Raw genomic sequence first — 27389 nt, 5'->3', positions numbered from 1 at the left:
AACACACACACTTCAAAAAGGTTCACAGCCCTCTCTTTATCTCTCTCTCTTTCCCTCATTCCCCTCCTTTCCCTCCCTTCCTCCAGGTCACATAATGATCAGTAACTACCTGTTGAACTACTTCCCTGGTCTGGACATAGAGAGGAGGAACTGTCATGGCTTCACTGCTCTGATGAAGGCTGCTATGCAGGGCAAGGTGGAGTGTGTACGAGCCCTGATGCTAGCAGGTACTTACACAGATGGACACAAACCAATTACTTTACTTTCACTTATATTTCATAATTTATACAGAATTTCAATATTTAACTTCAAACAGTAACTTCTAGCATGAATAACATCTCCTACCACCAGTAGGGTGATATCTTCAGGATGTCGTCATACATTTTTCTCCTCATGCCTTTCCTTCTCCTCCTCTCCTCTGTAAGGAGCTGACATGGAGACGAGAGACTTTGGTCGTAAGCTGACCTCCAGAGAGTGGGCGCTCTTCACGGGACGCTACGAAACCGCCTGGGCCATGACACGCCTCCTCTCCCGACCCTGTCCTTATCAACTGTGTGACGCTTACAGGTAGACTCAACTTTATGAGTAATGTTGATGATGGTGGTGGTGGTGGTGAGGATGGAGCATGATGATGATAATGATGTTGTTGATGGTGGTGGTTGCGGTGAGGATGATAATAATGATGATGGTGATGAGGAGGAGGATAATAATGATGATGGTGATGATGATAATGATGATGGTGATGAGGATGATGATAATGATGATGGTGATGAGGATGATAATAATGATGATGGTGATGATGATAATAATGGTGATGAGGATGATAATAATGATGATGGTGATGAGGATGATAATAATGATGATGGTGATGAGGATGATGGTGATGAGGATGATAATAATGATGATGGTGATGAGGATGGTGATGATAATAATGAGGATGATAAATGATGGTGATGATGATTATGATAATAATGATGATGGTGATGAGGAGGATGATAATAATGATGATGGTGATGAGGATGATAATAATGATGATGGTGATGAGGATGATAATAATGATGATGGTGATGAGGATGATGGTGATGAGGATGATAATAATAATGATGGTGATGATAATAATGACGATGATAATAATGAGGATGGTGATGATGATTATGATAATAATGATGATGGTGATGAGGATGATAATAATGACGATGGTGATGATGATTATGATAATAATGATGATGGTGATGATGGTGATGAGGATGATAATAATGATGATGGTGATGATGATAATAATGAGGATGATAATAATGGTGATGGTGATGATGATTATGATAATAATGATGATGGTGATGATGATAATAATGGTGATGAGGATGATAATAATGATGATGGTGATGATAATAATTATGATAATAATGATGATGGTGATGAGGAGGATGATGATGGTGATGAGGATGATAATAATGATGATAATAATGGTGATGACGATGATAATAATGATGATGGTGATGACGATGATAATAATGATGATGGTGATGATAATAATGATGATGGTGATGACGATGATAATAATGATGACGGTGATATTGATGAGGATGTTGGTGGTGGTGATGATTCTTATTATCATTATATAATGTCATCGATATAATTGAATATTGTTATTCTTCCAATCGTATTATTTCCTAATCTGATATTATTGTTATGGTCCAGAGTGGCCCCAGCTGGTTTCTCTAATAGCTAATGCCCCGGAGGCTGTGTGTAGCTAGACATACTTCATACAGTACTACCACTATTACTAGCTAAGTCATTATATTCATGTAACTGTATTATTTTCCAGTCCAGAGTGGCCTCAGCTGGCTTCTCTAGTATCTAAGGCCCGGGAGCCTCGAGGCTGTATGCAGCGTATATCAGACACCATACGGAACGCTCTGACATTCGCTAACATCACAGAGCCTGACGACGAAGGAGTCTTAGATCACCTAGTCACCGTGACAACAGCCCTAGGGAGCCCCTTTGTGGCGGTGGCGTGTTCCACCGTGAGTTAGAAACTTCTGTTTCTTCTTCCTTCCTCTCTTCATCTTTTTCAATTTCTTCTATTTAACCTTTCTCTCCGTCTTTGTCTCTCTCTCTCTGGCTTTATGTTCTCATTGCTCCCTCCCCCTCCTTATGTATACCTGTTGGTTCTTACTCTCTAGGTGTGTCCGTCAAGCCCGCCCTGCGTGGGTAAACGTCGCTACTCCGTCCCAGAGATCCTTCGACGCCAACGGGCCAAAGAACTGAAAACCCAGAACCCTGAGAGGCTCGACGACCACCGCAAACTCTTCCAGAATTCACGGGTCACTCTGGTGCCTAAACCTCCAAAGGACCGGCGGTCCAGCCTCCCGCCGCAGAACAAAAGTCCCACCACGACTAACCCTAACCTGGGTACGGTGTCTGGCTCTGAGGCCGTTTCCTCTGTGGCCCGGCGTAGAGCTAGCCTGCTGCCCCTGGGTATGGTGAGGCGTAGTAGTGTACGGCCAGGGCTGTCCATTCCCAAGGTGAGAATCACTAAGGCCCCAACGCCAACCTATGAACCTGAGAGAGTCCGCAGGAAGAGCAGCTTTAAAGACGGTGGGGGCAACTTCCTGCAGCTCCCAAAGTGGAGGTATAAAGAACTGAAGGAGGAGAGGAAGAGAGCGGAGGAGGCGGAGAGGAGGAGGGTGGAGGTGGCCACGAGACGGCACCTGGCTGTCGGGAAGAGGAAATGACACCACAGGAGGAAGTGATGACACTCCACCCTTTCCTCCACTGTTGCCAGGTCAGTAGATAGTGTTCAGAGGGGGTTGGATACTTGAAATGTTTGATGTTAACTTATTTTCGTATTTATTTCGCTTTCTTTGTAGTAAAAGTGACAGCGCTTTATTTTGTAATGCATTTCATTCACAAAATCAGCAGTATTTTAACAGGGTGATTTCTGTATTACCTGGCACTTACCCAGGTTACAAAACCATATGACCTGACTGAGTACAGATAATGTTTCACTGATATCTGACGCATCACAAATGGAAACTTTATTGCCTAAAATGATGACACAATAAGCGTCGGGGAAGGGTTTGAATGGGACAAATAAGAAGGGTTACAATATTGCATAGCCTATAAAACCATTGAGTAAGCCTACCAGCATGTCAAACTGATTTACCGCCAAAGCTAAACATAAGATAAGCTTTATTTTAAAAGCAATGGCATTTGTATGAGCAATAATAGTTCCTTTTTAGATAGGCACTATGGTATGTTTATATTGGCTTTTTGAAAGCTTTTTTAATTCTGTGAATGTATTTTGCATATAGATTGTACCTTAGAGCGTTGGACCAGTAACCGAAAGGTTGCTGGATTGAATCCCCGAGCTGACAAGGTAAAAATCTGTTGTTCTGCCCCTGAGCAAGGCAGTTAACCCACTGTTCCCCGGGCGCCGAAGACGTGGATGTTGATTATGGCAGCACCCCCACACCTCTCTGTTTCAGAGTTGGGTTAAATGCGGAAGACACATTTCAGTTGAAGGCATTCAGTTGTGAAACTGACTAGGTATCCCCCTTCCCCTTCAATCAGGTATTTTCAATTAGAGATATAAGGTAGCTTTTTTAAATCAGTTTTTATTTTCTACTAAAGTAGACATATTAAGAGAATGTGAATGAAATTGTTTTCAATGTCTGAAAGAAATATCCCAACACTACACTGTTATGGGCTCTAGTCAGTCTGTATCGCTGAAAGCATTACGGATTGCGCGATTGACATTTTAAGGTAATTTCCGATTGAGTTGACATATGCAGTGTTTACCGTGAATGCAGTCTCTGCTAATACGAGAACATTGCTTTTACATTACTTCCATGATACGGATTGAATAGAGCGCATTATCTAGCATGTGGGGGAAAACTGGAACAATATCCTGAAATGTTTACATGTTATGAATGAGATCTACATATTGCTACACTGACTTCAGATCAGAGTGCTTAATACAAACATATGTGTACTTCGATGACAATAAGACAGAACAGAAGTCATAAGAGTAAGGAACTATTTATTCCATTTAACAGACAATAATTGCTGAAAACAGCTGGAGGTTTGAAGATAAACAGCAACTGGAAAGCACTGATACTATATTATTATGGGATTGAAGAGAAGATCATTTCACGGTAATAACCCCAAGGACAGGAGGCTTTAAGTCCAATCTTCAAGTGTGTCTAATAGCCATGGTGATCAGTTGCTGTGGCGTTACCAGGGGGCAGTGGTTGGCCAAATAATAATTTCTGTAAATAAATGGAGCGGGCTATGCAGGAGTGTAACACTGAAACGCTTCCCAGAGGAAGGTATTCTTAACTTGAAAATGACAAAGTGCATATTTCGACTCGCCTCCAGACATATCGCAAACACTCTGGCCAAATTCTGTGTTTGACCCATCTCCCCAAAGTGTTCACTGGTGGAAACTCTCTAAACACTCTGCTTATACAGTTGAAGTCGGAAGTTTAGATACACTTAGGTTGGAGTCATTAAAACTCGTTTTTCAACCACTCCACAAATTTCTTGTTAACAAACTATAGTTTTGGCAAGTCGGTTAGTACATCTACTTTATGCATGACACAAGTAATTTTTCCAATAATTGTTTACAAGCAGATTATTTAACTTATAATTGACTGTATCACAATTCCAGTGGGTCAGAAGTTTACATACACTAAGTTGACTGTGCCTTTAAACAGCTTGGAAAATTCCAGAAAATGATGTCATGGCTTTAGAAGCTTCTGATAGGCTAATTGACATCATTTGAGTCAATTGGAGGTGTACCTGTGGATGTATTTCAAGGCATACCTTCAAACTCAGTGGCTCTTTGCTTGACAACATTGGAAAATCAAAAGAAATCAGCCAAGACCTCAGCAAAAAGAATTGTAGACCTCCACAAGTCTGGTTCATCCTTGGGAGCAATTTCCAAACGCCTGAAGGTACCACGTTCATCTGTACAAACAATAGTACGCAAGTATAAACACCATGGGACCACGCAGCCGTCGTACCGCTCAGGAAGGAGACGCGTTCGTTCTTCTAGAGATGAACGTACTTTGGTGCGAAAAGTGCAAATCAATCCCAGAACAACAGCAAAGGACCTTGTGACATTTCACATTCTTAAAATAAAGTGGTGATCCTAACTGACCTACGACAGGGAATTTGTACTAGGATTAAATGTATTTCGCTAAGGTGTATGTAAACTTGCGACTTCAACTGTATTTTTAGTTGATGTGTGAACAAGTGTACACTTCTCTCAGGGACCCACACTGTTGTACAGATTCACTAAATGTTTACAACACTGTTTGTTGGTTTGTTTGAGTGGTGATGGAACCACAAGAGGACCAAAAATATCCAGGCCATATATTCTACAGAATTCTTGTTTTATGGTGAATAAAAACCAAACTGTTTTACAAGCTCTACTGTTTGTGTGTCTGTTTGCATGGTTTCCTGATAAGTACCAGGTAACAGCCAGTGGACACAGGCATGTAAAACCCATTGTTATGAAGGGAGAGGGATAGGCTGTAGACAGAAAACCTTCAGATAATATTGAGGTCAGTTTTGAGCAGCTGCTGTCTGAGATGGTCACCTGAGATTATAAACCCTGAGATGTGGTCAGCACTTCTGTCAGCCTGGAAAATCTCCCTCTGCAAATCCACCTCCTAACAACAGATTTAAAATCAGATTAGCCAAAACCCAATCCTATCCAGAGCAGGGGTAGGAAACACAAGTTGGTACACTCTGCTGGAAGACAGGGGTATTGCAGGCCACGCTCATGGTATTGCAGGCTAGGCTCAATTCACTCTGTGAAAGAGATGATCACTGATTTAGGAAATTAGCATGATGAGAATTTAGAAATAAGCACAAAACCTATTTTATCTGGTCTTTAGTCCTTAAGTATCAGTGCTCATGAAGGAATGGAAAGAGAAGACGGCTTGTAGAATATTAGGACATAGCATCAGTATCAGAGTAGAGGTCTATATCAGTAGTACTTTGTGTTGAGCTCACCCACAGTTCTGTCCACCCTATCAGATGTCAGATAGCCCTGTGTTTGTGAAAAGAAACATGCAGGCCTTGACCAGAGAGACTGTTGTAACTGCTTTCAAGACAATGTTCACAGACAATGTTAGGGTTAGAGTTGAGACTAAGATTAGGGTTGAACCATGATGTGGTCATGAAGCTAGGGTTAGGGTTGAGGCTAGGGCTGAACCGGGATGTGGACATAAAACTAGGGTTAGGGCTGAACCGGGATGTGGACATAAAACTAGGGTTAGGGTTGAACCGGGATGTGGACAGGAAGTTAGGGTTGAGGGTTAGCGTTGAACCGAGATGTGGACATGAAGCTAGGGTTAGGGTTGTGGTTGAGGGTTAAGGTTGAACCGGGATGTTGCCTTGAAGCTAGGGTTGAACCGGGATGTGGACATAAAGCTAGGGTTAGGGTTATGGTTGTGGTTGAGGCAAGGGTTCCCGCTAAGCACCTCTCTTTTCTGCTCTTCTTTTCCTGTCTTCATTTCCTAAAATCAACCCATAGCCACTAAGCACCATATGGAGATGTGAAAGGAATGGAAAGGTTTATCTGCCCATAATGTCAAAGTTAATTACACTATATATCCAAAAGTATGTGGACACACTTTCAAATTAGTGGATTCTGCTATTTCAGCCACACAATTGCTGACAGGAGTATAAATTGGTGCGCACAGCCAAACAATCTCCATAGACAAACAATGGCAGTAGAATGGCCTTACTGAAAATCTCAGTGACCTTCAACGTGGCACCATCATAGGATGCCCCCTTTCCAACAAGTCAGTTCGACAAATTTCTGTCCTGCTAGAGCTGCCCTGGTCAACTGTATGTGCTGTTATTGTGAAGTGGAAACGTCTAGGGGCAACAGCGGCTCAGCCGCGAAGTGGTAGGCCACACAAGCTCACGCAATGGGACCACCGAGTGCTGAAATGCGTAAAAAAAGTCTGTCCTCGGTTGCAACAGTCACTACGAGTTCAAAACTGCCTCTGGAAGCAACGTCAGCACAAGAACTGTTTGTTGGGAGCTTCATGAAATGGGTTTCCATGGCCGCACACAAGCCTAAGATCACCATGCGCAATGCCAAGCGTCGGTGTAAAGCTCGCCGCCATTGGACTCTGAAGCAGTGGAAATGGGTTCTCTGCAGTGATGAATCACGCTTGACCACCTGGCAGTCCAACAGACGAATCTGGGTTTGGTGGATGCCAGGAGAACACTACCTGCCCCACTGAATAGTGCCAACTGTAAAGTGTGGTGGAGGAGGAATAATGGTTTGGGCTAGGATCCTTAGTTCCAGTGAAGGGAAATCTTAACGCTACAGCATACAATGACATTCTAGACGATTCTGTGCTTCCAACTTTGTGGCAACAGTTTGGGGAAGGCCCTTTTCTGTTTCAGCATGACAATGCCCCTGTGCAATAAGCCAGGTCCATACAGAAATGGACTGTCGAGATTGGTGTGGAAGAATTTGACCCCATCGAACACCTTTGGGATGTATTAGAACGCCGACTGCAAACCAGGCCTAATCGCCCAACATCAGTACCCGACCTCACTAACACTCTTGTGGCTGAATGGAAGCAAGTCCCCGCAGCAATGTTCCAACATCTAGTGGAAAGCCTTCCCAGAAGAGTGGAGGCTGTTATAACAGCAAAGGGGGAACCAACTCCATATTAATGTCCATGATTTTGCAATGAGCTGTTTGACGAGCAGGTGTCCACATACACCACATTACCAAAAGTATGTCCAACATTTTTACAAATTAACTATAAATGAAAAGCTGAAATGTCGAGTCAAGTATTCAACCCCTTTGTTATTGCAAATAAGTTAAGTTCAAAGCTAAAAATGTGCTTAACATGTCACATAAGTTGCATGGACTCTGTGTGCAATAATAGTGTTTAGTGACTACCTCGTATTTGTACGCCACACATACAATTATCTGTTCAAACACAGATTCAACCACAAAGACCAGGGAGGCTTTCCAATGCCTCGCAAGGAACGGCACCTATTGGTAGATGGGTTAAATTACAAAAAGCATGGTTAAGTTAATAATGACACTTTGGATGGTGTATCAATATACCCGGTCACTACAAAGATACAGGCATCCTTCCTCAGTTGCCAGAGAGGGAGGAAACCATTCAGGGATTTCACCTTGAGGCCAATAGTGACTTCAAAACAGTTACAGAGTTTAATGGCTGTGATATGAGAAAACTGAGGATGGATCAACATTATAGTAACTCCACAATACTAACCTAAATGACAGAGTGAAAAGGAAGCCTGTACAGAATAAAAATATTCCAAAACATGCATCCTGTTTGCAATAAGGCACTAAAGTAAAACTGTAAAAAATGTGGCTAAGAAATTCACTTTATGTCCTGAATACAAAGCGTTATATTTGGGGCAAATCCAACACATCACTGAGTACTACGCATCACATTTTCAAGCATAGTGGTGGCTGCATCATGTCATCGGCAAGGACTAGGTGGGAAAAAAATAAACAGAATAGAGCTAAAAACAACCTGCTTCAGTATGCTTTCTAGTCACTGTGACACAAATTCACCTTTCAGCAGGTCAATAAGCTAAAACACAAGACCAAATGTACACTGGAGTTGTTTACCAAGACATTGAATGTTCCTGAGTGGCCTAGTTACAGTTTTGACTTCAAATAGGCTTGAAAATCTATGGCAAGACTTCAAAATGGCTGTCTAGCAATGATCAACAACCAACTTGACTGAGCTTGAATAATTTAAGACTAATGTGCACATATCGTACAATCCAGGTGTGCAAAGCTCTTAGATTTACCCAGAAAGACGCAGATGTAATCGCTGCCAAATGGGAATTTAACATGTATTGACTCAGGGGTGTGAATACTTATGTGCAGTAAATGTGATATTTCTGTATTTATTTTCCAATAAATTTGCAAACATTTCTTAAGACATGTTTTAATTATGGAGTAACGTGTGTAAAGCCACTTCATCCAGTTTGAATTCAGGCTGTAACATACCAATGTGGAATAAGTTAAGGGGTATGAATACTCTCTGAAGGCAGCATATGTGTAGAGTATAAAAAAGAGAGATATGCAGGTCACAGAGCTCAATGCACAACAGTTCCATTTGTTCATGGATAATACAGAATATTACATAATTACATCCAGTAACAATGAAGACATAACAATGATTTTAAAGTTAAATCTTTAATGACAACCACACCTAATGCTTAAGTCCACTCACCGACTAAGGACTTTACTCAAGAAACAAACTGAGTAAAATAAAAATATAGAATTTTAAACTTTATTAAATAAACTTAGGAAATTACTCCTTGCCTAAATGTATTTCCATGGAACCCTGAAATGTGGTGTTGACATTAATTACCACTCCTTCATTTCAAGTGTATTGTGTGTGTGTTCTATGACATTTCCCTTAGAACTACACTGAACAAAAATATAAACGCAACATGTAAAGTTTTGGTCCCATGTCTCATTAGCTAAAAAAAAATACAATTTTGCTCATATTTTGTGCAAAAATTTGTTTCCACCCCTGTTAGTAAGCATTTCTCCTTTACCAAGATAATCCAGCCACCAGACAGGGGTGGCATATCAAGAAGCTGATTAAACAGCCTGATCATTACACAGGTGCACCTTGTGCTGGGGACAATAAAAGGCCACTTTAAAATGTGCAGTTGTCACACAACACAATGCCACAGATGTCTCTAGTTTTTAGGGAGCGTGATATTGGCATGCTGACTGCAGGAATATCCACCAGAGCTGTTGCCAGAGAATTGAATGTTCATTTCTCTACCATAAGCTGCCTTCAATGTTGTTTTAGAGAAGTTGGCAGTCTGTCCAACCGTCCTCACAACCGCAGACCACGTGTAACCAGTCCTGCCCAGGACCTCAACATCCGGCTTCTTCACCTGGGGGGTGCTGAGGAGTATTTCTGACTGTAATAAAGCCTTTTTTTGGGAAAATCTCATTCTAATTGGCTAGGCCTGGCTCCCCATGGCTACACCCCTGCCCAGTCATGTGAAATCCATAGATTAGGTCCTAATTTATTTATTTCTATTGACTGATGTCTTTATAAACCCAGCAAAAAAAGAAATGTCCCTTTTTCAGGACCCTGGTTTTCTAAGATAATTCGTGAAAATCCAAATAATTTCACAGATCTTCATTGTAAAGGGTTTAAACACTGTTTCCCATGCTTGTTCAATGAACCATAAACAATTAATGAACATGCACCTGTGGAACGGTCGTTAAGACACTAACAGCTTACAGACGGTAGGCAATTAAGGTCAGAGTTATGAAAATTTAGGACACTAAAAGAGGCCTTTCTACTGACTCTGAAAAACACCATAAGAAGGATGCCCAGGGTCTCTGCTCATCTGTGTGAACGTGCATTAGGCATGCTGCAAGGAGGCATGAGGACTGCAGATGTGGCCAGGGAAATAAATTGCAATGTCCGTACTGTGAGACGCCTAAGACAGCGCTACAGGGAGACAGGACGGACAGCTGATCGTCCTCGCAGTGGCAGACCACGTGTAACAACACATGCACAGGTCTTATAGCCTGTTGTAAGGCAGGTCCTCACCAGAAACACCGTCGCTGGACCAGACAGGACTGACAAAAAGTTCTCTCACTGACGAGTCGCGGTTTTGTCTCACCAGAGGTGATGGTCGGATTCGCGTTTATTGTCGAAGGAATGAGCGTTACACAGAGGCCTGTACTCTGGAGCGGGTTCGATTTGGAGGTGGAGGGTCTGTCATGGTCTGGGGTGGTGTGTCACAGCATCATCGGACTGAGCTTGTTGTCATTGCAGGCAATCTCAACGCTGTGTGTTACAGGGAAGACATCCTCCTCCCTCATGTGTTACCCCTCCTGCAGGCTCATCCTGACATGACGCTCCAGCATGACAATGCCACCAGCCATACTGCTCGTTCTGTGCGTGATTTTCTGCAAGACAGGAATGTCAGTGTTCTGCCATGGCCAGCGAAGAGCCCGAATCTCAATCCCATTGAGCACGTCTGGGACCTGTTTGATTGGAGGGTGAGGGCTAGGGCCATTTCCCCCAGAAATGTCCGGGAACTTGCAGTTGCCTTCATGGAAGAGTGGGGTAACATCTCACAGCAAGAACTGGCAAATCTGGTGCAGTCCATGAGGAGATGCACTGCAGTACTTAATGCAGCTGGTGGCCACACCAGATACTGACTTACTTTTGATTTTGACCCCCCCTTTGAACCCCCCACATGTCTGTGGAACTTGTTCAGTTTATGTCTCAGTTGAATCTTGTTACGTTCAGACAAATATTTACACGTTAAGTTTGCTGAAAATAAAACGCAGTTGACAGTGCGAGGACGTTTCTTTTTTTCCTGAGTTTATGAACTGTAACTCAGTAAATCTTTGAAATTGTTGCGTTTATATTTCTGTTCAGTATAATGACCCAAGTATGAGTGGGATCACATGGAATGCTTAACAGGGGATTCCCTGGTAACCTGAGCACTTATGGTAATTGGTTGCATGCTTAATTGATTGGTTGTTCAGTTCTTTGATTGGTTTGTGGTTATTGGGTTGGTCGGTAGGCTGCTGTGATAGGTTGGCTGATGTGGTTCATTGATGATGCGTTGCATTGGCTTGCCCTTAGTCACAGATTTAGGATCAGTTTCGCCTCTTCAAATCCTTACTTAACCATTGGAGGGGGGTAAACACAAAACTGACTGTAGAGCTGTGTCTGGGAAGATTGCTGGCGCCTTGTGGGGCCAACTGTGGCAGAGTTAGCGGAGGGAAGGTAAGCTTGGCGGTAGCCTCACTTGCGGGGCTGGTGGATTTGCTGGGTGAGGTGCTGGTTTTGGGGCATCTTGCTGACAGACGGCTGGGGCTTCTGGTGAGCTACCTGGGCTGCCGCTGGGGTGAAGTCCTTATCACCCTGAGAACACAACCACACACATCCACTTAGTACAGGTGTGTTACAGTACAAAAGGTGTTCACACACACACATCTACATATTTTCCTCAAGCTGATCAGCCTTTTAGTCAGAGTCCTATAGCTTCAATACATGCCACTGTCCTTTGTGCTCCTCCAAGCATCCAGCAGCACCAGTGTGTGGTGTCTATCACTTGTATGTATACGCGCTCTCTCTCCTGGTGTGCCGATCTGTTTGACCCCAGTCTGTTCTAAATATTCTGGCTCTCTGATTAATTACCACAGGCATGCTGTGTGTGTGTGTATGTGTGTCAGTAGAATCCAGTACAGAGACCTAGGAGAATAAATCCATTTGATTTCAATCACTTTTTGACTGAACCCCTTTTGATTTGAACGAAACCTTCTATACATATTTTCCCATTGTAGAAGTACTCAGAATGTGATCTTTTGGACCTTAAAGAGATAAAAGGTGCTAAAAGTTGACCCATTTTGCATTCCCCACCATGCCATGAGACATCCATGTCTTCATCACTGGAAAAGATAAATGGCTGAGATTTACATGATTTAAAAAGCTTACAAACAGAGTTGTCAAACTATTTTATATATATATATTTTTTTTTAAGTAAAAATTTAACCGTAAAAAGGTCAATTATCAAAAAATAATAATAATAAGATTTACATATGTTGTAGCTTAGAACCTATTTTACATCATATGAGGTTATGTTGTGCTCGCCATCGGTTGAGATACAACATGCTCTTGAATACAGGGCGAGTGTCATGTTTTGGCTGATAAACATACTCAAATGTGAATATAAAAAGGTATCACAAAGATGGAGGTCCACACATCATAGAACACTGACTTGAATGGGAGTATCTGTTGTTTTAAATTATACTGTCAATCTTCCATAGGAAACCTATTGAAATCATAGATCAGAGAATAGACATGAACATTTACTTTAAGTTGACATTCAGCAACGAGTAGACCGGTGCCCATCATTATGTTAGTAATTAGAAGTAAAAATTTCAGTTCAATTTCAAATGGTGTACTAGTCAAATTGCAGTGGTCTGAAGGAATAGGTCCATTATATGAATTATATTTCTATGATTGAAATGATGCCCACCCTGTATTTAAGAGCATGTTGTGTCTCAACCGATGGCAGGCACAACAAAAATCTCAGCTACAACATAAAATAACAAAAATCGGTTTACCCATTTTTAGATAAGACTTTAAAAAAGGTTTTAAAAAAACACACAACTGCTCAAAAGTTTTAGAACACCTCATTCAAGGGTTTCTTTATTTTTACTATTTTCTACATTGTAGAATAATATTGAAGACATCAAAACTATGAAATAACACATATGGAATCATGTAGTGACCACAAAAGTGTTATACAAATATATTTTATATTTGAGATTCTTCAAATAGCCACTCTTTGCCTTGACCGCTTAGCACACTTGGCATTCTCTCAACCAGCTTCATGTTAACTGGAATGCATTTCAATTAACAGGTGTGCCTTGTTAAAAATTAATTCGTGGAATTTCTTTCCTTCTTAATGCGTTTGAGTCAATCAGTTGTGTTGTGACAAGGTAGGGGGGTTATACAGAAGATAGCCCTATTCGGTAAAAGACCAAGTCCATATTATGGCAAGAACAGCTCAAGTAAGCAAAGAGAAATAACAGTCCATCATTACTTTAAGACATGAAGGTCAATACGGAACATTGAAAGACTCTTCAACTGCAGTCGCAAAAACCATCAAGCACTATGATGAACTTAGCTCTCATGAGGACCGCCACAGGAATGGAAGACCCAGAGTTACTTCTGCTGCAGAGGATACGTTCATTAGAGTTACCAGCCTCAGAAATTGCAGCCCAAATACATGCTTCACAGAATTTAACTAACAGACACATCTCAACATCAACTGTTCAGAAAAGACTGAATCAGTCCATCATTGTCAAATTTCTGCAAAGAAACTACTACTAAAGGACACCAATAAGAAGAGACTTGCTTGGGCGAAGAAACACAAGCAATGGACATTAGACCGGTGGGAAATTTGTCCTTTGGTCTGTAGTTGATACGCCATCCCATCTGCTTTGGGCTTAGTGGGACTATCATTTGTTTTTCAACAGAACAATGACCCAACATACCTCCAGGCTATGTAAGGGCTATTTTACCAAGAAGGAGAGTGATGAGTGCTGCAGCAAATGACCTGGCCTCCACAATCCCCCAACCTCAACCAAATTGAGAAGGTTTGGGATGAGTCGGATCGCAGAGCAAAGGAAAAGCAGCCAACAAGTGCTCAACATAACTGGGAAGTCTTTCAAGACTGTTGGAAAAGCATTCCAGGTGAATGCCAAGAGTGTGCAAAGCTGTCATCAAGGCGACGGGTGGCTTATTGAAGACTCAAATATACAGTTGAAGTCGGAAGTTTAGTTAAACTAGTTTTAATGACTCCAACTTAAGTGTTTCAACCACTCCACAAATTTCTTGTTAACAAACTAAAGTTTTGGCAAGTCGGTTAGGACAACTATTTTGTGCATGACACAAGTAATTTTCCCAACAATTGTTTACAGACAGATTATTTCACTGTATCATAATTCCAGTGGATCAGACTACGGTTTGCAACTGCACATAGGGACAAAGATCGTACTTTTTGGAGAAATGTCCTCTGGTCTGATGAAACAAAAATATAACTGTTAGGCCATAATGGCCATCGTTATGTTAGGAGGAAAAAGGGGGAGATTTGCAAGCCGAAGAACACCATTCCAACCGTGAAGCACGGGGGTGGCAGCATCATGTTGTGGGGGTGCTTTGCTGCAGGAGGGACTGGTGCACTTCACAAAATAGATGGCATCATGAGGCAGGGAAATTATGTGGATATACTGAAGCCACATCTGAAGACAAATGAGTCTTCCAAATGGACAATGACCCCAAGCTTACTTCCAAAGTTGTGGCAAAATGGCTTAAGGACAACAAAGTCATGGTATTGGAGTGACCAGCACAAAGCTCTGACCTCAATCCCATAGAAAATGTGTGGGCAGAAATGAAAAACCATGTGCGAGCAAGGAGGCCTACAGATCTGACTCAATTACACCAGCTCTGTCAGGAGGAATGTGCCAAAATTCACCCAACTTATTGTGGGAAGCTTCGGAAGGCTACCCGAAACGTTTGACCCAAGTTAAACAATTTAAAGGCAATGCTACCAAATACTAATTGAGTGTATGTAAACTTCTGACCCACTGGGAATGTGATGAAAGAAATAAAAGCTGAAATAAATCATTCTATCTACTATTATTCTGACATTTCACATTCTTAAAATAAAATGGTTATCCTAACTGACATGACAGGGACTTTTTACTATGATTAAATGTCAGAAATGGTGAAACACGGAGTTTAAATGTATTTGTCTAAGGTGTATGTAAACTTCTGACTTCAACTATGTTGATTTGTTTAACACCTTTTTTGTTACTACATGATTCCATGTGTTATTTCATAGTTTTGATGTCTTCACTATTATTATACAATGTAGAAAATGGTCAAATAAAGAAAAAAAAACTTGAATGAGTAGGTGTTCTAAAACTTGACCGGTAGTGTATTTCTTTTTTAAACATTTATTTCAAGAAATGATTAAATAGTTTGATAACTCTGTTTGTATACTTTAAAATTATAATCAAACTCAACCTTTTCCAGTGATGAAGACATGGATGTCTCATGTTAGGGTGGGGTATGCAAAACGTGTTAACTTTGAGCTTTCTGACCACTTCTTCCATGGGCAGAGGTATGGAAAGTGGTTTAAATCAAAAGGGATTGCTGACAAAAAGTGATCGAATTCAAATGGATTTACCCAGGAGTGTCTACCCACATGGTCTATCTAAACCCTCAATCTGAAGTTCCAAGAACCCGGCCCACAAATACACATCCTCCCCTTCGATGCCACATCCCATCAAAATCAAACGCATTTACTTTTTACACTCCATTGCATTGCTTCACATTGTAGGCATTCTTAGGCTATGTAGTGCTATAGTTAAGACTAAATAACTTGATTGGCAGTCTTCTCTCTCAGACAGGGCGGCGCACAATTGGCCCAGTGTCGTCCGGGGTTAGGGTTTGGCCGGGGCAGGCCGTCATTGTAAATAAGAATTTGTTCTTTACTGACTTGCCTAGTTTAAATAAAGGTTAATTAAAAAGAGAAGGCATGGCACTAATAAGGGTTAGGACACAAGTCCATTAATACCATAGGGTGAGGGTCAGATTCAACCTACAGACAGAGGATGAAAGTATAGCTCATATAAAAGTCAACTGCCCCTAGCTCTTCATAATCTCCCGCTCACTCTTTCCCGCTCTCCCCCAGGAGAATTGTGTAGCGTTCCAGAATAGTACTGTAGTGTGTAACAGTGGTGTAGTCATAATATCGGAGTCTGATAGATAAGAGAAATGTGCTGGCTGTGAATGACTCACCAGCTTCAAATCTCTAGTAAATGCTAACACAGCAGTATAGAGAATACACACACAGGCACGCACACACTTTTATATATATCATGTCTGTGTGTCTGTGCATGCATGCATGCGATCTAATGTTGTGCAATGTATATTCATAAATGTTTCAGTTTAAGACCATAACTCCTATAGATCTGAAAGACCTACAATCAAGGGAGCCAGGGGTGTGGCAGACATTATCCAGGTTAGGAGGCCTGAATCTGGGCATGACACCACTCAGACCCCTTTACACAGTCCACTGGAGATGGAACAATAAAACTCCTGTATCAGTTCTCTAGGTCCCTAGCATATAGCCTCATCTCTATAAGGAAATCAATATTGTGTATTTTCCTGGAAATTAGTCAATGTTGTATGTAAACAGAAATAAATAAATGCATGGATGGATATTATGGTGCAGTAGGGAGACCAGATGGAAGGTTACATCTATATAAACCTCTGGACATACGGACGGGAATGCAAGCACTCACACACAGTGGAATAAGGTCAAACTAGGATGGCAATGTATATGAGGTAGGTATATATATATAAGAGAAAGGGACGGGGTGTGTATCAGTGTGAGGGAGAGAGACAGGAAGGGACGGGGTGTGTATCAGTGTGAGGGAGAGAGACAGGAAGGGACGGGGTGTGTATCAGTGTGAGGGAGAGAGACAGGAAGGGACGGGGTGTGTATCAGTGTGAGGGAGAGAGACAGGAAGGGACGGGGTGTGTATCAGTGTGAGGGAGAGAGAAATGAAGGGACGGGGTGTGTATCAGTGTGAGGGAGAGAGAAAGGAAGGGACGGGGTGTGTATCAGTGTGAGGGAGAGAGACAGGAAGGGACGGGGTGTGTATCAGTGTGAGGGAGAGAGACAGGAAGGGACGGGGTGTGTATCAGTGTGAGGGAGAGAGACAGGAAGGGACGGGGTGTGTATCAGTGTGAGGGAGAGAGAAATGAAGGGACGGGGTGTGTATCAGTGTGAGGGAGAGAGAAATGAAGGGACGGGGTGTGTATCAGTGTGAGGGAGAGAGAAAGGAAGGGACGGGGTGTGTATCAGTGTGAGGGAGAGAGAAAGGAAGGGACGGGGTGTGTATCAGTGTGAGGGAGAGAGAAAGGAAGGGACGGGGTGTGTATCAGTGTGAGGGAGAGAGACAGGAAGGGACGGGGTGTGTATCAGTGTGAGGGAGAGAGACAGGAAGGGACGGGGTGTGTATCAGTGTGAGGGAGAGAGACAGGAAGGGACGGGGTGTGTATCAGTGTGAGGGAGAGAGACAGGAAGGGACGGGGTGTGTATCAGTGTGAGGGAGAGAGACAGGAAGGGACGGGGTGTGTATCAGTGTGAGGGAGAGAGACAGGAAGGGACGGGGTGTGTATCAGTGTGAGGGAGAGAGACAGGAAGGGACGGGGTGTGTATCAGTGTGAGGGAGAGAGACAGGAAGGGACGGGGTGTGTATCAGTGTGAGGGAGAGAGAAAGGAAGGGACGGGGTGTGTATCAGTGTGAGGGAGAGAGAAAGGAAGGGACAGGGTGTGTATCAGTGTGAGGGAGAGAGAAAGGAAGGGACGGGGTGTGTATCAGTGTGAGGGAGAGAGAAAGGAGGGAACGGGGTGTGTATCAGTGTGAGGGAGAGAGACAGGAAGGGACGGGGTGTGTATCAGTGTGAGGGAGAGAGAAAGGAAGGGACGGGGTGTGTATCAGTGTGAGGGAGAGAGAAAGGAAGGGACGGGGTGTGTATCAGTGTGAGGGAGAGAGAAAGGAAGGGACGGGGTGTGTATCAGTGTGAGGGAGAGAGACAGGAAGGGACGGGGTGTGTATCAGTGTGAGGGAGAGAGAAAGGAAGGGACGGGGTGTGTATCAGTGTGAGGGAGAGAGAAAGGAAGGGACGGGGTGTGTATCAGTGTGAGGGAGAGAGAAAGGAAGGGACGGGGTGTGTATCAGTGTGAGGGAGAGAGAAAGGAAGGGACGGGGTGTGTATCAGTGTGAGGGAGAGAGAAAGGAAGGGACGGGGTGTGTATCAGTGTGAGGGAGAGAGAAAGGGACGGGGTGTGTATCAGTGTGAGGGAGAGAGAAAGGAGGGACGGGGTGTGGATCAGTGTGAGGGAGAGAGAAAGGAGGGACGGGGTGTGTATCAGTGTGAGGGAGAGAGAAAGGAAGGGACGGGGTGTGTATCAGTGTGAGGGAGAGAGAAAGGAAGGGACGGGGTGTGTATCAGTGTGAGGGAGAGAGAAAGGAAGGGACGGGGTGTGTATCAGTGTGAGGGAGAGAGAAAGGAAGGGACGGGGTGTGTATCAGTGTGAGGGAGAGAGAAAGGAAGGGACGGGGTGTGTATCAGTGTGAGGGAGAGAGAAAGGAAGGGACGGGGTGTGTATCAGTGTGAGGGAGAGAGAAAGGAAGGGACGGGGTGTGTATCAGTGTGAGGGAGAGAGACAGGAAGGGACGGGGTGTGTATCAGTGTGAGGGAGAGAGAAAGGAAGGGATGGGGTGTGTATCAGTGTGAGGGAGAGAGATTGAGAATGTGTGTGCTATAGAGAAATGTATTTGTGTGTTTGAGAGAGATGGAATGAGAGTTGGAGAGAGATGTACAGAATGTCCAGAGAGACATATCTTTCTCTCTCCATAGGAAGGCAATATAAATGAGTGGAATTTAGTTTAGTTACCAAACCTCAACAAATATAGATCCGAGGCAGTAAGGCTAGCCTTAATCAGGGAGATGTAGAAGCCCTTTAAGGTCATCTCAGTGGGAGAATATAATCTCTGCAGCTGCCCCCTGGTTCATCAGGCTTTATTTAAGGCTGTCGCAGCCTGCAGGTATAGCAGCACAGACAAATAGAGAATAAAAAGGCAAGCCTAGATGTACAGATAGAGAGCTAAGTAGAGACCCCAGAGGGGTGAGCTTAGATGGGGGTAAGCATGGTGTGTGAGTGGAAAGGGTGGGGGTAAATGGCAATATCCTAGGGGTCAGGGTAGGCTAAGCTTAGTGTGTGTGTGTGCGTTGGTGAAGAATCCAGTCCGAGGTGATATCTGGTATCTGTCTCCAACAATCTGTGTTCAGTGCCAACACGACGCTAGGAGCCGTCTTGCCCCATCTGACCCTGTCAAGGACATCTGGGTGGGTCACACACACACACACTTTGGTCTTACCTTTGTAACCACTCCTGACACGACCACAGTGGGCTTTGGTGGGCTAGAGACAGAAAGAGGGGTTAAACACATCAGACTCCTACCTCAATGTCAATTCTTTGACGAGACATGATCACATTTTGTTGAGATGAAATGCCTAATGAATGTATGCCAGTGTCGATGTCAGAAACACTGACCACCAACTCTGGAGTTTCTCTTTCAGGGGGTTATAAAAGACAGGAACAGAAAGTGCTTCTGTTTGATCCAATTGAACAAACAGAGACGGCGAGAGAAAGAGACCGCCATGAGCTCATTCACAGTACTGTGATGCTGTGGACCCGTCTGCCACCCTGCTAAATGACTATCATTAATACTGGACTGGTTCTACACTGCAACTCACACAGCAGGGGAGAGGGAGGAAAGAAGGAGGAGGGGGGGGGGGGGTGGGGGGAGGGGAGAGATTCCGAGATGGAAATGGACCTTGACATGAGAAACGAGTCCTGTCTGGTGTAACAGCAGAACCATTACCGGAGGTGAAAAGCTGTCCTCAGCGTCTACCTCTGGAGGTTTGGGCAGGGCAGCAGAGAGACTTAACGTAGCATACACAATTAAAGTAGTCTACATATTGTCGCTAGCGTCCTTGGTACAACACCAGCGGCCTTGTCGAGACGTTAATGACTGACAGACACAGGCCCACTTCGCTGCAGTATACCTGTATTGGAGTACTTCACTTAAAGTAGCCTAAACATTATCTTCAAGTAATGTCAACATGTTATTACAATCTAACTACACTGGTATGAGATCAATTTAATCAGTGAGAAAATGAGTTCATCTGAGATTAGAGGATTGAGGCACAGTCAGTCAGTCATCTGGAGTGCAGATGCACCAGATAGACAAGATGAGGGGAAAGAGAGAAACAAAAAGAGAGGGGGAGAGAGAGAATGATAAAATTTGATTTGTTATATACACGTGTTTAGCAGATGTTATTGCGGGTGTAGCAAAATGCTAGAGGGAGAGAGAGGGATAAAGAGAAATAGAGTGGGAGAGAGCAAGAGCGCAAGATGAAAAAGAACTTCAGAGTTAGGGTTGGTCCCGCCCCTCAGGCTGTGTACAGGAAGTGCTTATGGCGATGCTCTGTTGCCTTTACTGTAAACTTCTCTCCCTTTTCCCCCATCTAGGTCTAAATTGTATGTGACAGGCGTTCCCATGGTGACCTCGATCCACTGGCTGCTACACAGCATCCACCTGCTCTCAACAGAGTGGACACAGGCATGCACGCAGGACACACACACACACTAACCTTGCTCTTTAATGAGCGACTGAAGGAAAGCCAGAGCCAGGGTAAGAGCCAAGCTGACCGCATCAGAGGATTTTTACAGCATTTCACACGGGCACTTTCACTGCCGCCTCTGATCTCTCCAGAGGACCCGGGGCAGGAGCTGTTATGACAACCTCCCTCTTTAGGCTGGGGCATAGGGTAAGCCAATACTTGAAACCTCTTTCGCTCTCTTTACTTTCCCTGTGTCCATGCCACAATTCCTGTTCGCTCCCAAGGACCGGCCAAAGAGAGGAGCGAGAGCCACAGCTGAGTTTGAAAGTTTATACAAAACTCTCACTGTGTTGCTCAACAGGTTCTGGAGAGGACACTCAGCAGTAAACGCAACACACAGTGTGGAGTAAATATTTCACCTGGATAAACATACATTGCTCAACAGTCGAGACCCAATAGGCCATAATGACAAGTTCTAATTTCTAAGAAAAACAAGGTGGACCTCAGGTTGACAATAGGCAGTGAAGGGATGAAAATTAACAGATATTAAAGCATCAGACCTGGTCGTTGTCTCTTCTAGCACAGATACTGGCCATCATAGGTTATTTGGTGAGTTCAAGTTTGTGGAATGTTCTTATCAGTTCTAAAAATGAAACACATTATTTGGTACAAGGACTATGTATGTATGTGTGTATGAACAGTTGAAGTCGGAAGTTTAGATACACTTAGGTTGGAGTCATTAAAACTTGTTGTTTTTCAACCACTCCACAAATGTCTTGTTAACAAACTATAGTTTTGGCACGTCGGTTAGGACAGCTACTTTGTGCATGACACAAGTCATTTTTCCAACAATTGTTTACAGACAGATTATTTCACTGTATCACAATTCCAGTGGGTCAGAAGTTTACATACACTAAGTGGACTGTGCCTTTAGCCATGATGTCATTTTCTGGAATTTTACAAGCTGTTTAGAAACTTCTGATAGGCTAACTGACATCATTTGAGTCAATTGCAGGTGTACCTGTGGATGTATTTCAAGGCCTACCTTCAAACTCAGTGGCTCTTTGCTTGACATCATGGGAAAATCAAAAGAAATCAGCCAAAACCTCAGAAATAAAATTGTAGAATTCCACAAGTCTGGTTCATCCGTAGGAGCATTTGCCAAACGCCTGAATGTACCACGTTCATCTGTTCAAACAATAATACGCAAGTATAAACACCAATGTGGCAATCAGCCATCATACCGCTTAAGAAGGAGACGCATTCTGTCTCCTAGAGATGAACGTACTTTGGTGCGAAAAGTGCATATCAATCCCAGAACAGCAGCAAAGGACCTTGTGAAGATGCTGGAGGAAACAGGTCCAAAAGTATCTATATCCACAGTAAAACGAGTCATATATCGACACAATCTGAAAGGCCACTCAGCAAGGAAGAAGCCACTGCTCCAAAACCGCCATAAAAAAGCCAGACTACGGTTTGCAACTGTACATAGGGACAAAGATAGTACTTTTTGGAGAAATGTCCTCTGTTCTGATTAAACAAAAATAGAACTGTTTGGCAATAATGACCATCATTATGTTTGGAGGAAAAGGGGGAGGCTTGCAAGCCGAAGAACATCATCCCAACTGTGAAGCACGGGGGTGGCAGAATCATGTTGTGGGGGTGCTTTGCTGCAGGAGGGACTGGTGCACTTCACAAAATAGATGGCATCATGAGGCAGGGAAATGATGTGGATATATTGAAGCAACATCAAGACATCAGTCAGGAAGTTAGAGCTTTGTCGCAAATGGGTCTTCCAAATGGACAATGACCCCAAGCATACTTCCAAAGTTGTGGCAAATTGGCTTAAGGACAACTAAGTCAAGGTATTGGAGTGGCCATCACAAAGCCCTGACCTCATCCTATAGAAAATTTGTGGGCAGAACTGAAAAAGCGTGTGCGAGCAAGAAGGCCTACAAACCTGACTCAGTTACACCAGCTCTGTCAAGGAGAATGGGCCAAGATTCACCCAACTTATTGTGGGAAGCAAGTGGAAGGCTACCCGAAACGTTTGACCCAAGTTTAAATTGTTTAAGGCAATGCTACCAAATACTAATTGAGTGTACGTAAACTTCTGACCCACTGGGAATGTGATGAAAGAAATCACTACTATTATTCTGACATTTCACATTCTTAAAATAAAGTGGTGATCCTAACTGACCTAAGACAGGGAATTTTCACTGGGATTACATGTCAGGAATTGTGAAAAACTGAGTTTAAATGTATTTGGTTAAAGTTGTATGTAAACTTCTGACTTCAACTGTATGTATGTGTGCAGGTACAATGGCTTGTGAAAGTATTCACCCTCCTTGGCATTTTTCTTATTTTGTTGCCTTACAACCTGGAATTCAAATATTTTTGGGGGGTTTGTATCATTTGATTTACACAACATGCCTATCACTTTGAAAATGCAAAATATTTTTTATTGTGAAACAAACAAGAAATAAGACAAATAAACAGAAAACGTGAGCGTGCATAACTATTCACCCCCCCAAAGCCAATACTTTGTAGAGCCACCTTTTGCAGCAATTATAGCTGCAAGTCTCTTGGGGTATGTCTCTATAAGCTTGGCACATCTAACCACTGAGATTTTTGCCCATTCTTCAAGGCAGAACTGCTCCAGCTCCTTCAAGTTGGATGGGTCCCACTAGTGTACAGCAATCTTTAAGTCATACCACAGATTCTCAATCGGATTGAGGTCTGGGCTTTGACGAGGTCATTCCAAGACATTTAAATGTATCCCCTTAAACCACTCAAGTGTTGCTTTAGCAGTATTCTTAGGGTCATTGTCCTGCTGGAAGGTGAACCTCCGTCCCAGTCTCAAATCTCTGGAAGACTGAAACAGGTTTCCCTCAAGAATTTCCCTGTACCCAGCGCCATCCATCATTCCTTCAATTCTGACCAGATTCTCAGTCCCTGCTGATGAAAAACATCACCACAGCATGCAGCTACCACCACCATGCTTCACTGTGAGGATGGTGTTCACGGGGTGATGAGAGGTGTTGGGTTTTTGCCAGACAGTGTTTTCCTTGATGGCCAAAAATATAAATTTTAGTCTCATCTGACCAGAGTACCTTCTTCCATATGTTTGGGGAATCTCCCACATGCCTTTTGGCAAACACCAAACATGTTTGCTTATTTTTTTCTTTTAGCAATGGCTTTTTTCTGGCTACTCTTCTGTAAAGCCCAGCTCTGTAGAGTGTACGGCTTAAAGTGGTCCTATGGACCGATACTTCAATCTCTGCTGTGGAGCTTTGCAGATCCTTCAGGGTTATCGTTGGTCTCTCTGTTGCCTCCATTATTAATGCCCTCCTTGCCTGGTCCGTGAGTTTTGGTGGGCGGCCCTCTCTTGGTAGGTTTGTCGTGGTGCCATATTCTTTCCATTCTTTAATAATGGACTTAATGGTGCTCCGTGGGATGTTCAAAGTTTCAGATATTTTTTAGAACCCAACCCTGATCTGTACTTCTCCACAACTTTGTCCCTGACCTGTTTGGAGTGCTCCTTGATCTTCATGGTGCTGCTTGCTTGGCGGTGTTGCAGACTCTGGGGCCTTTCAGAACAGGTGTGTATATTTATACTGAGATCATGTGACAGATCATAACACTTAGATTGCACACATGTGCACTTTATTTAACAAATGATGTGACTTCTGAAGGTAATTGGTTGCACCAGGTCTTATTTTAGGGGCTTCATAGCAGAAGGGGTGAATACATATGCACGCTCCACTTTTCCATTTTTTTTACTTTTTGAAAAAGAAAATTATTTTCATTTCACCAATTTTGACTTTTGTGTGTGTGTGTGTGTGTTACCGTGTGTGTGTGTGTTACCTAGGCTCCTCCACAAACTCCTCGTCTTCCTTGTCCTTGACAGGTGGCGGCTCAGGTGGAGCTGCTCCCTGGTGCTTCTGCACTATCCTCATCCCCCCTGCCTTCACTGTCACACACAATGAATTCACATCAACACACACGTCTTTATCACTGTTATACATTAACACCGACACACATTAGGCAGTGTTTCCCAAACTCGGTCCTGGGGACCCCAAAGGCTGCACATTTTGTTTTTGTTGCCCAAGCACAACTGATTAAAATAATCAACTCATCATCAAACTTTCATTATTTTTATCAGCTGTCTGGTGCTAGGGTAAAAACCAAAATATGCAGTTCCCCAGGACCGAGTTTGGGAAATGCTGCATTAGGGTAGGGTGGACAAAAGGCTGAGGCGCAACAAAGCCGTAAAATGAACCACAGACAGTCAGATAATCAGATAGCCTAAAAGGCTTGTATTCACATATAATCCTCTTTAAAATAACCGATCTCAGTCCTCATTAAAGTGAACTCTGGGGTAAAAAAAACACTAAAGAACTCTCTTCACCTTCACATTGCCCTTGAATGAGGACTCAACTCTTCTGCCAGTTCACAACCTACTATTTTGTGGTTTGAGTCCTCTTTGCATTCACATTGCTATGTTTAGAAAGGAACCAAGATCTTTTTCCAACATTCACTCAATGCATTCTGGGTTTTTACAATGTGCAAGAAAAGTCAATCCATCTGATCAGAAAGCTATGCCTACTTACATTTTGGATACAAAGAAATTGCATTTAGTTAAAATATGACAATCATCGTAATCAGAAGATACCAATAATATTGAAATGTTAATAGTAACAGAATAAATAGCAAAAGAATAACTGCAGATTAAATAATGCTGTAATTGAATGTTGTAAGAGCTACAATTGATTTTGTACCCTTTTATCTTCACACTATTCAAACCCCACAATCAATAAACATCTTATGAAGCTCTCTTAGCCTATAGATCACATATTGTAAATAAATAACCTGAACTAAAAACTCATATTTTGGCATTTCTGTGCATCCTTGACAATTGCTAATCAATATCCCAAAACAGCACACGTTTTTTTCAGCGAACCCACACAATCTTCTCTCAATTGTGACACCAATGTGAGGGGTTATGGCAGGGGAAACGGTGTTGCAGTAGTCTAGTGTGTGGTGCGGGAATAATGACAAATGGACCTGGGAAGCTTTGTGTTCACATTGCCCTAAAAAAAGGAAACCGGACTGAGTATTTCAAGTGAACCCAACTCAGACCCCCTCTCGGTCTCAGTTCGTTTTGCTTCCGGGACTCTTGAGGGGTCTGAGTTCCTTTGGAGTGTTCACATTGGACAAAAAATTAAGCGAACCCTACTAAATTAACAAAAATTGTATAAACACCCTTAGAGTATTTTAAGACAAGGCATATCCTGCTAATGAGATCATGTCTTTTCACCACCTGGCAGTCCTAGTAACATTAGCTAGTAGCTACTTGTAATCTTTAGTCAGTTATGGCTATGTGCCCTACTTTCTATGTCCACGTAGGCTACTCCTTAGGACTGTTATCAGATCCCCCACAGACTTTAGCTACATAGCCTGGATGCCAGTCTATTTCTGCTCTCTTGCCAACTCCTTGTGGAATTGCCATGTCAAACCTATAGCAATAAGTGGAATGACAGCCAAACAGACTGGCACCCAGGCTTCATACGGTAGCTTCCACTATACTAACTAGGCGACATGAGAAGATACGGGCCAAGGTTTGATGGCGCACCGTCAATAAAACATTGGCAACACGTGCAACGTTAGATCTCAATGTACAGGCGTAGTGCGTTATTCGGGAAATCAGACTTAACCACAGGCCACAAAAAAATTATTTCGTAAGCTTTCAGATGTTCTACAGCACACACATGTTAGTCTAGCTACTTGAGTAGTGTGTATCTAACTAACGTTGCCCAACACAATTATTGACATAGCTCTAATTCGTATGCAGTGATACAATGTCAGTTGAACCATGAAAACAAAAGCGATGTTTGTGCTGTAAAAAGCAACATAAGGTTTAATACCAGCCGGGAGGTGTCCTCCTTTGGTCTCGATTTTTTCCTTCGGAGGCGAAGACATCTGTAATCTTTCTATATTTCGAAGGAATGAAAAACGCTCGTTTAGATCTATTTTTTCTGGGAAAAACAGCAGCAGTAGACTTCAGTCCAGTTCGTCAACGTGGCTTTTTTGTTTGGCAACGGTGCATGATGAGGACAGAGAAAATATCGACAAATAGGAAAGTCACGTTCAGTCTGACGTGGTGTAGGGTAGGTACGGGACGGGGCTAGTGCCAGAATAAAGAATTTCCCATGGATAAATAAAATCAACAGTGGTCAAAGTAAAAGGATGTATGGTCCGGTATGGCTTCCCGGCCAAATAAATAGTAAGGGTACACCATACCGGTAAAAACATGAGCCTATCACAATAATTAAAGCAAAATGTCAAGAAGACTGTAGGCTATTATACCACTTTTTATCATTGGCACATGTCAGAGGCATGGAAATGGAAGTACTGTACTTGAAAACGGGTGGTATAGCTCCAAAATGCTATGTGGTTCGATGAGAACACAGATACTTTGCCAAGGCAGAGATTTTTATTTTACCTTTATTTAACTAGGCAAGTCAGTTAAGAACAAATTATTATTTACAATGATGGCCTACCCCGGCCAAACCCTCCCCTAAC

At 42.9% G+C, this 27389-nt stretch overlaps 2 protein-coding genes across 2 annotated transcripts in view; one reads left to right on the top strand and one right to left on the bottom strand.

Annotated features, from left to right (window-relative positions):
* Positions 1-5432, top strand: part of LOC129822966 (ankyrin repeat domain-containing protein 33B-like) — a 22476-nt gene extending 17044 nt beyond the window's left edge. The window contains exons 3-6 of the mRNA XM_055881565.1: positions 87-227; positions 426-567; positions 1826-2024; positions 2184-5432. Of these exons, the coding sequence (XP_055737540.1) occupies positions 87-227; positions 426-567; positions 1826-2024; positions 2184-2735 (1034 nt within the window). The 3' untranslated portion in view covers positions 2736-5432. The remainder of the gene's footprint in view (positions 1-86; positions 228-425; positions 568-1825; positions 2025-2183) is intronic.
* A 3778-nt stretch (positions 5433-9210) lies between these two features.
* LOC129822967 (death-associated protein 1-like) lies at positions 9211-26923 on the bottom strand. The gene is made up of 4 exons (XM_055881566.1): positions 26732-26923; positions 24672-24777; positions 19556-19598; positions 9211-11948 (listed from the first exon to the last, which is right to left on the bottom strand). The coding sequence occupies exons 1-4, from the start codon at positions 26784-26786 to the stop codon at positions 11829-11831; spliced, it is 324 nt and encodes a 107-aa protein (XP_055737541.1). The 5' UTR covers positions 26787-26923; the 3' UTR covers positions 9211-11828.
* Between the last annotated feature and the right edge of the window lie 466 nt (positions 26924-27389).

The sequence above is a fragment of the Salvelinus fontinalis genome, chromosome 25 (genome assembly GCF_029448725.1).
Source record: "Salvelinus fontinalis isolate EN_2023a chromosome 25, ASM2944872v1, whole genome shotgun sequence".
In the NCBI taxonomy this organism is placed as follows: Eukaryota; Metazoa; Chordata; class Actinopteri; order Salmoniformes; family Salmonidae; genus Salvelinus; species Salvelinus fontinalis.
Note: the sequence above shows the minus strand (reverse complement) of the source record. Positions and strands in the feature narration are given on the sequence as shown.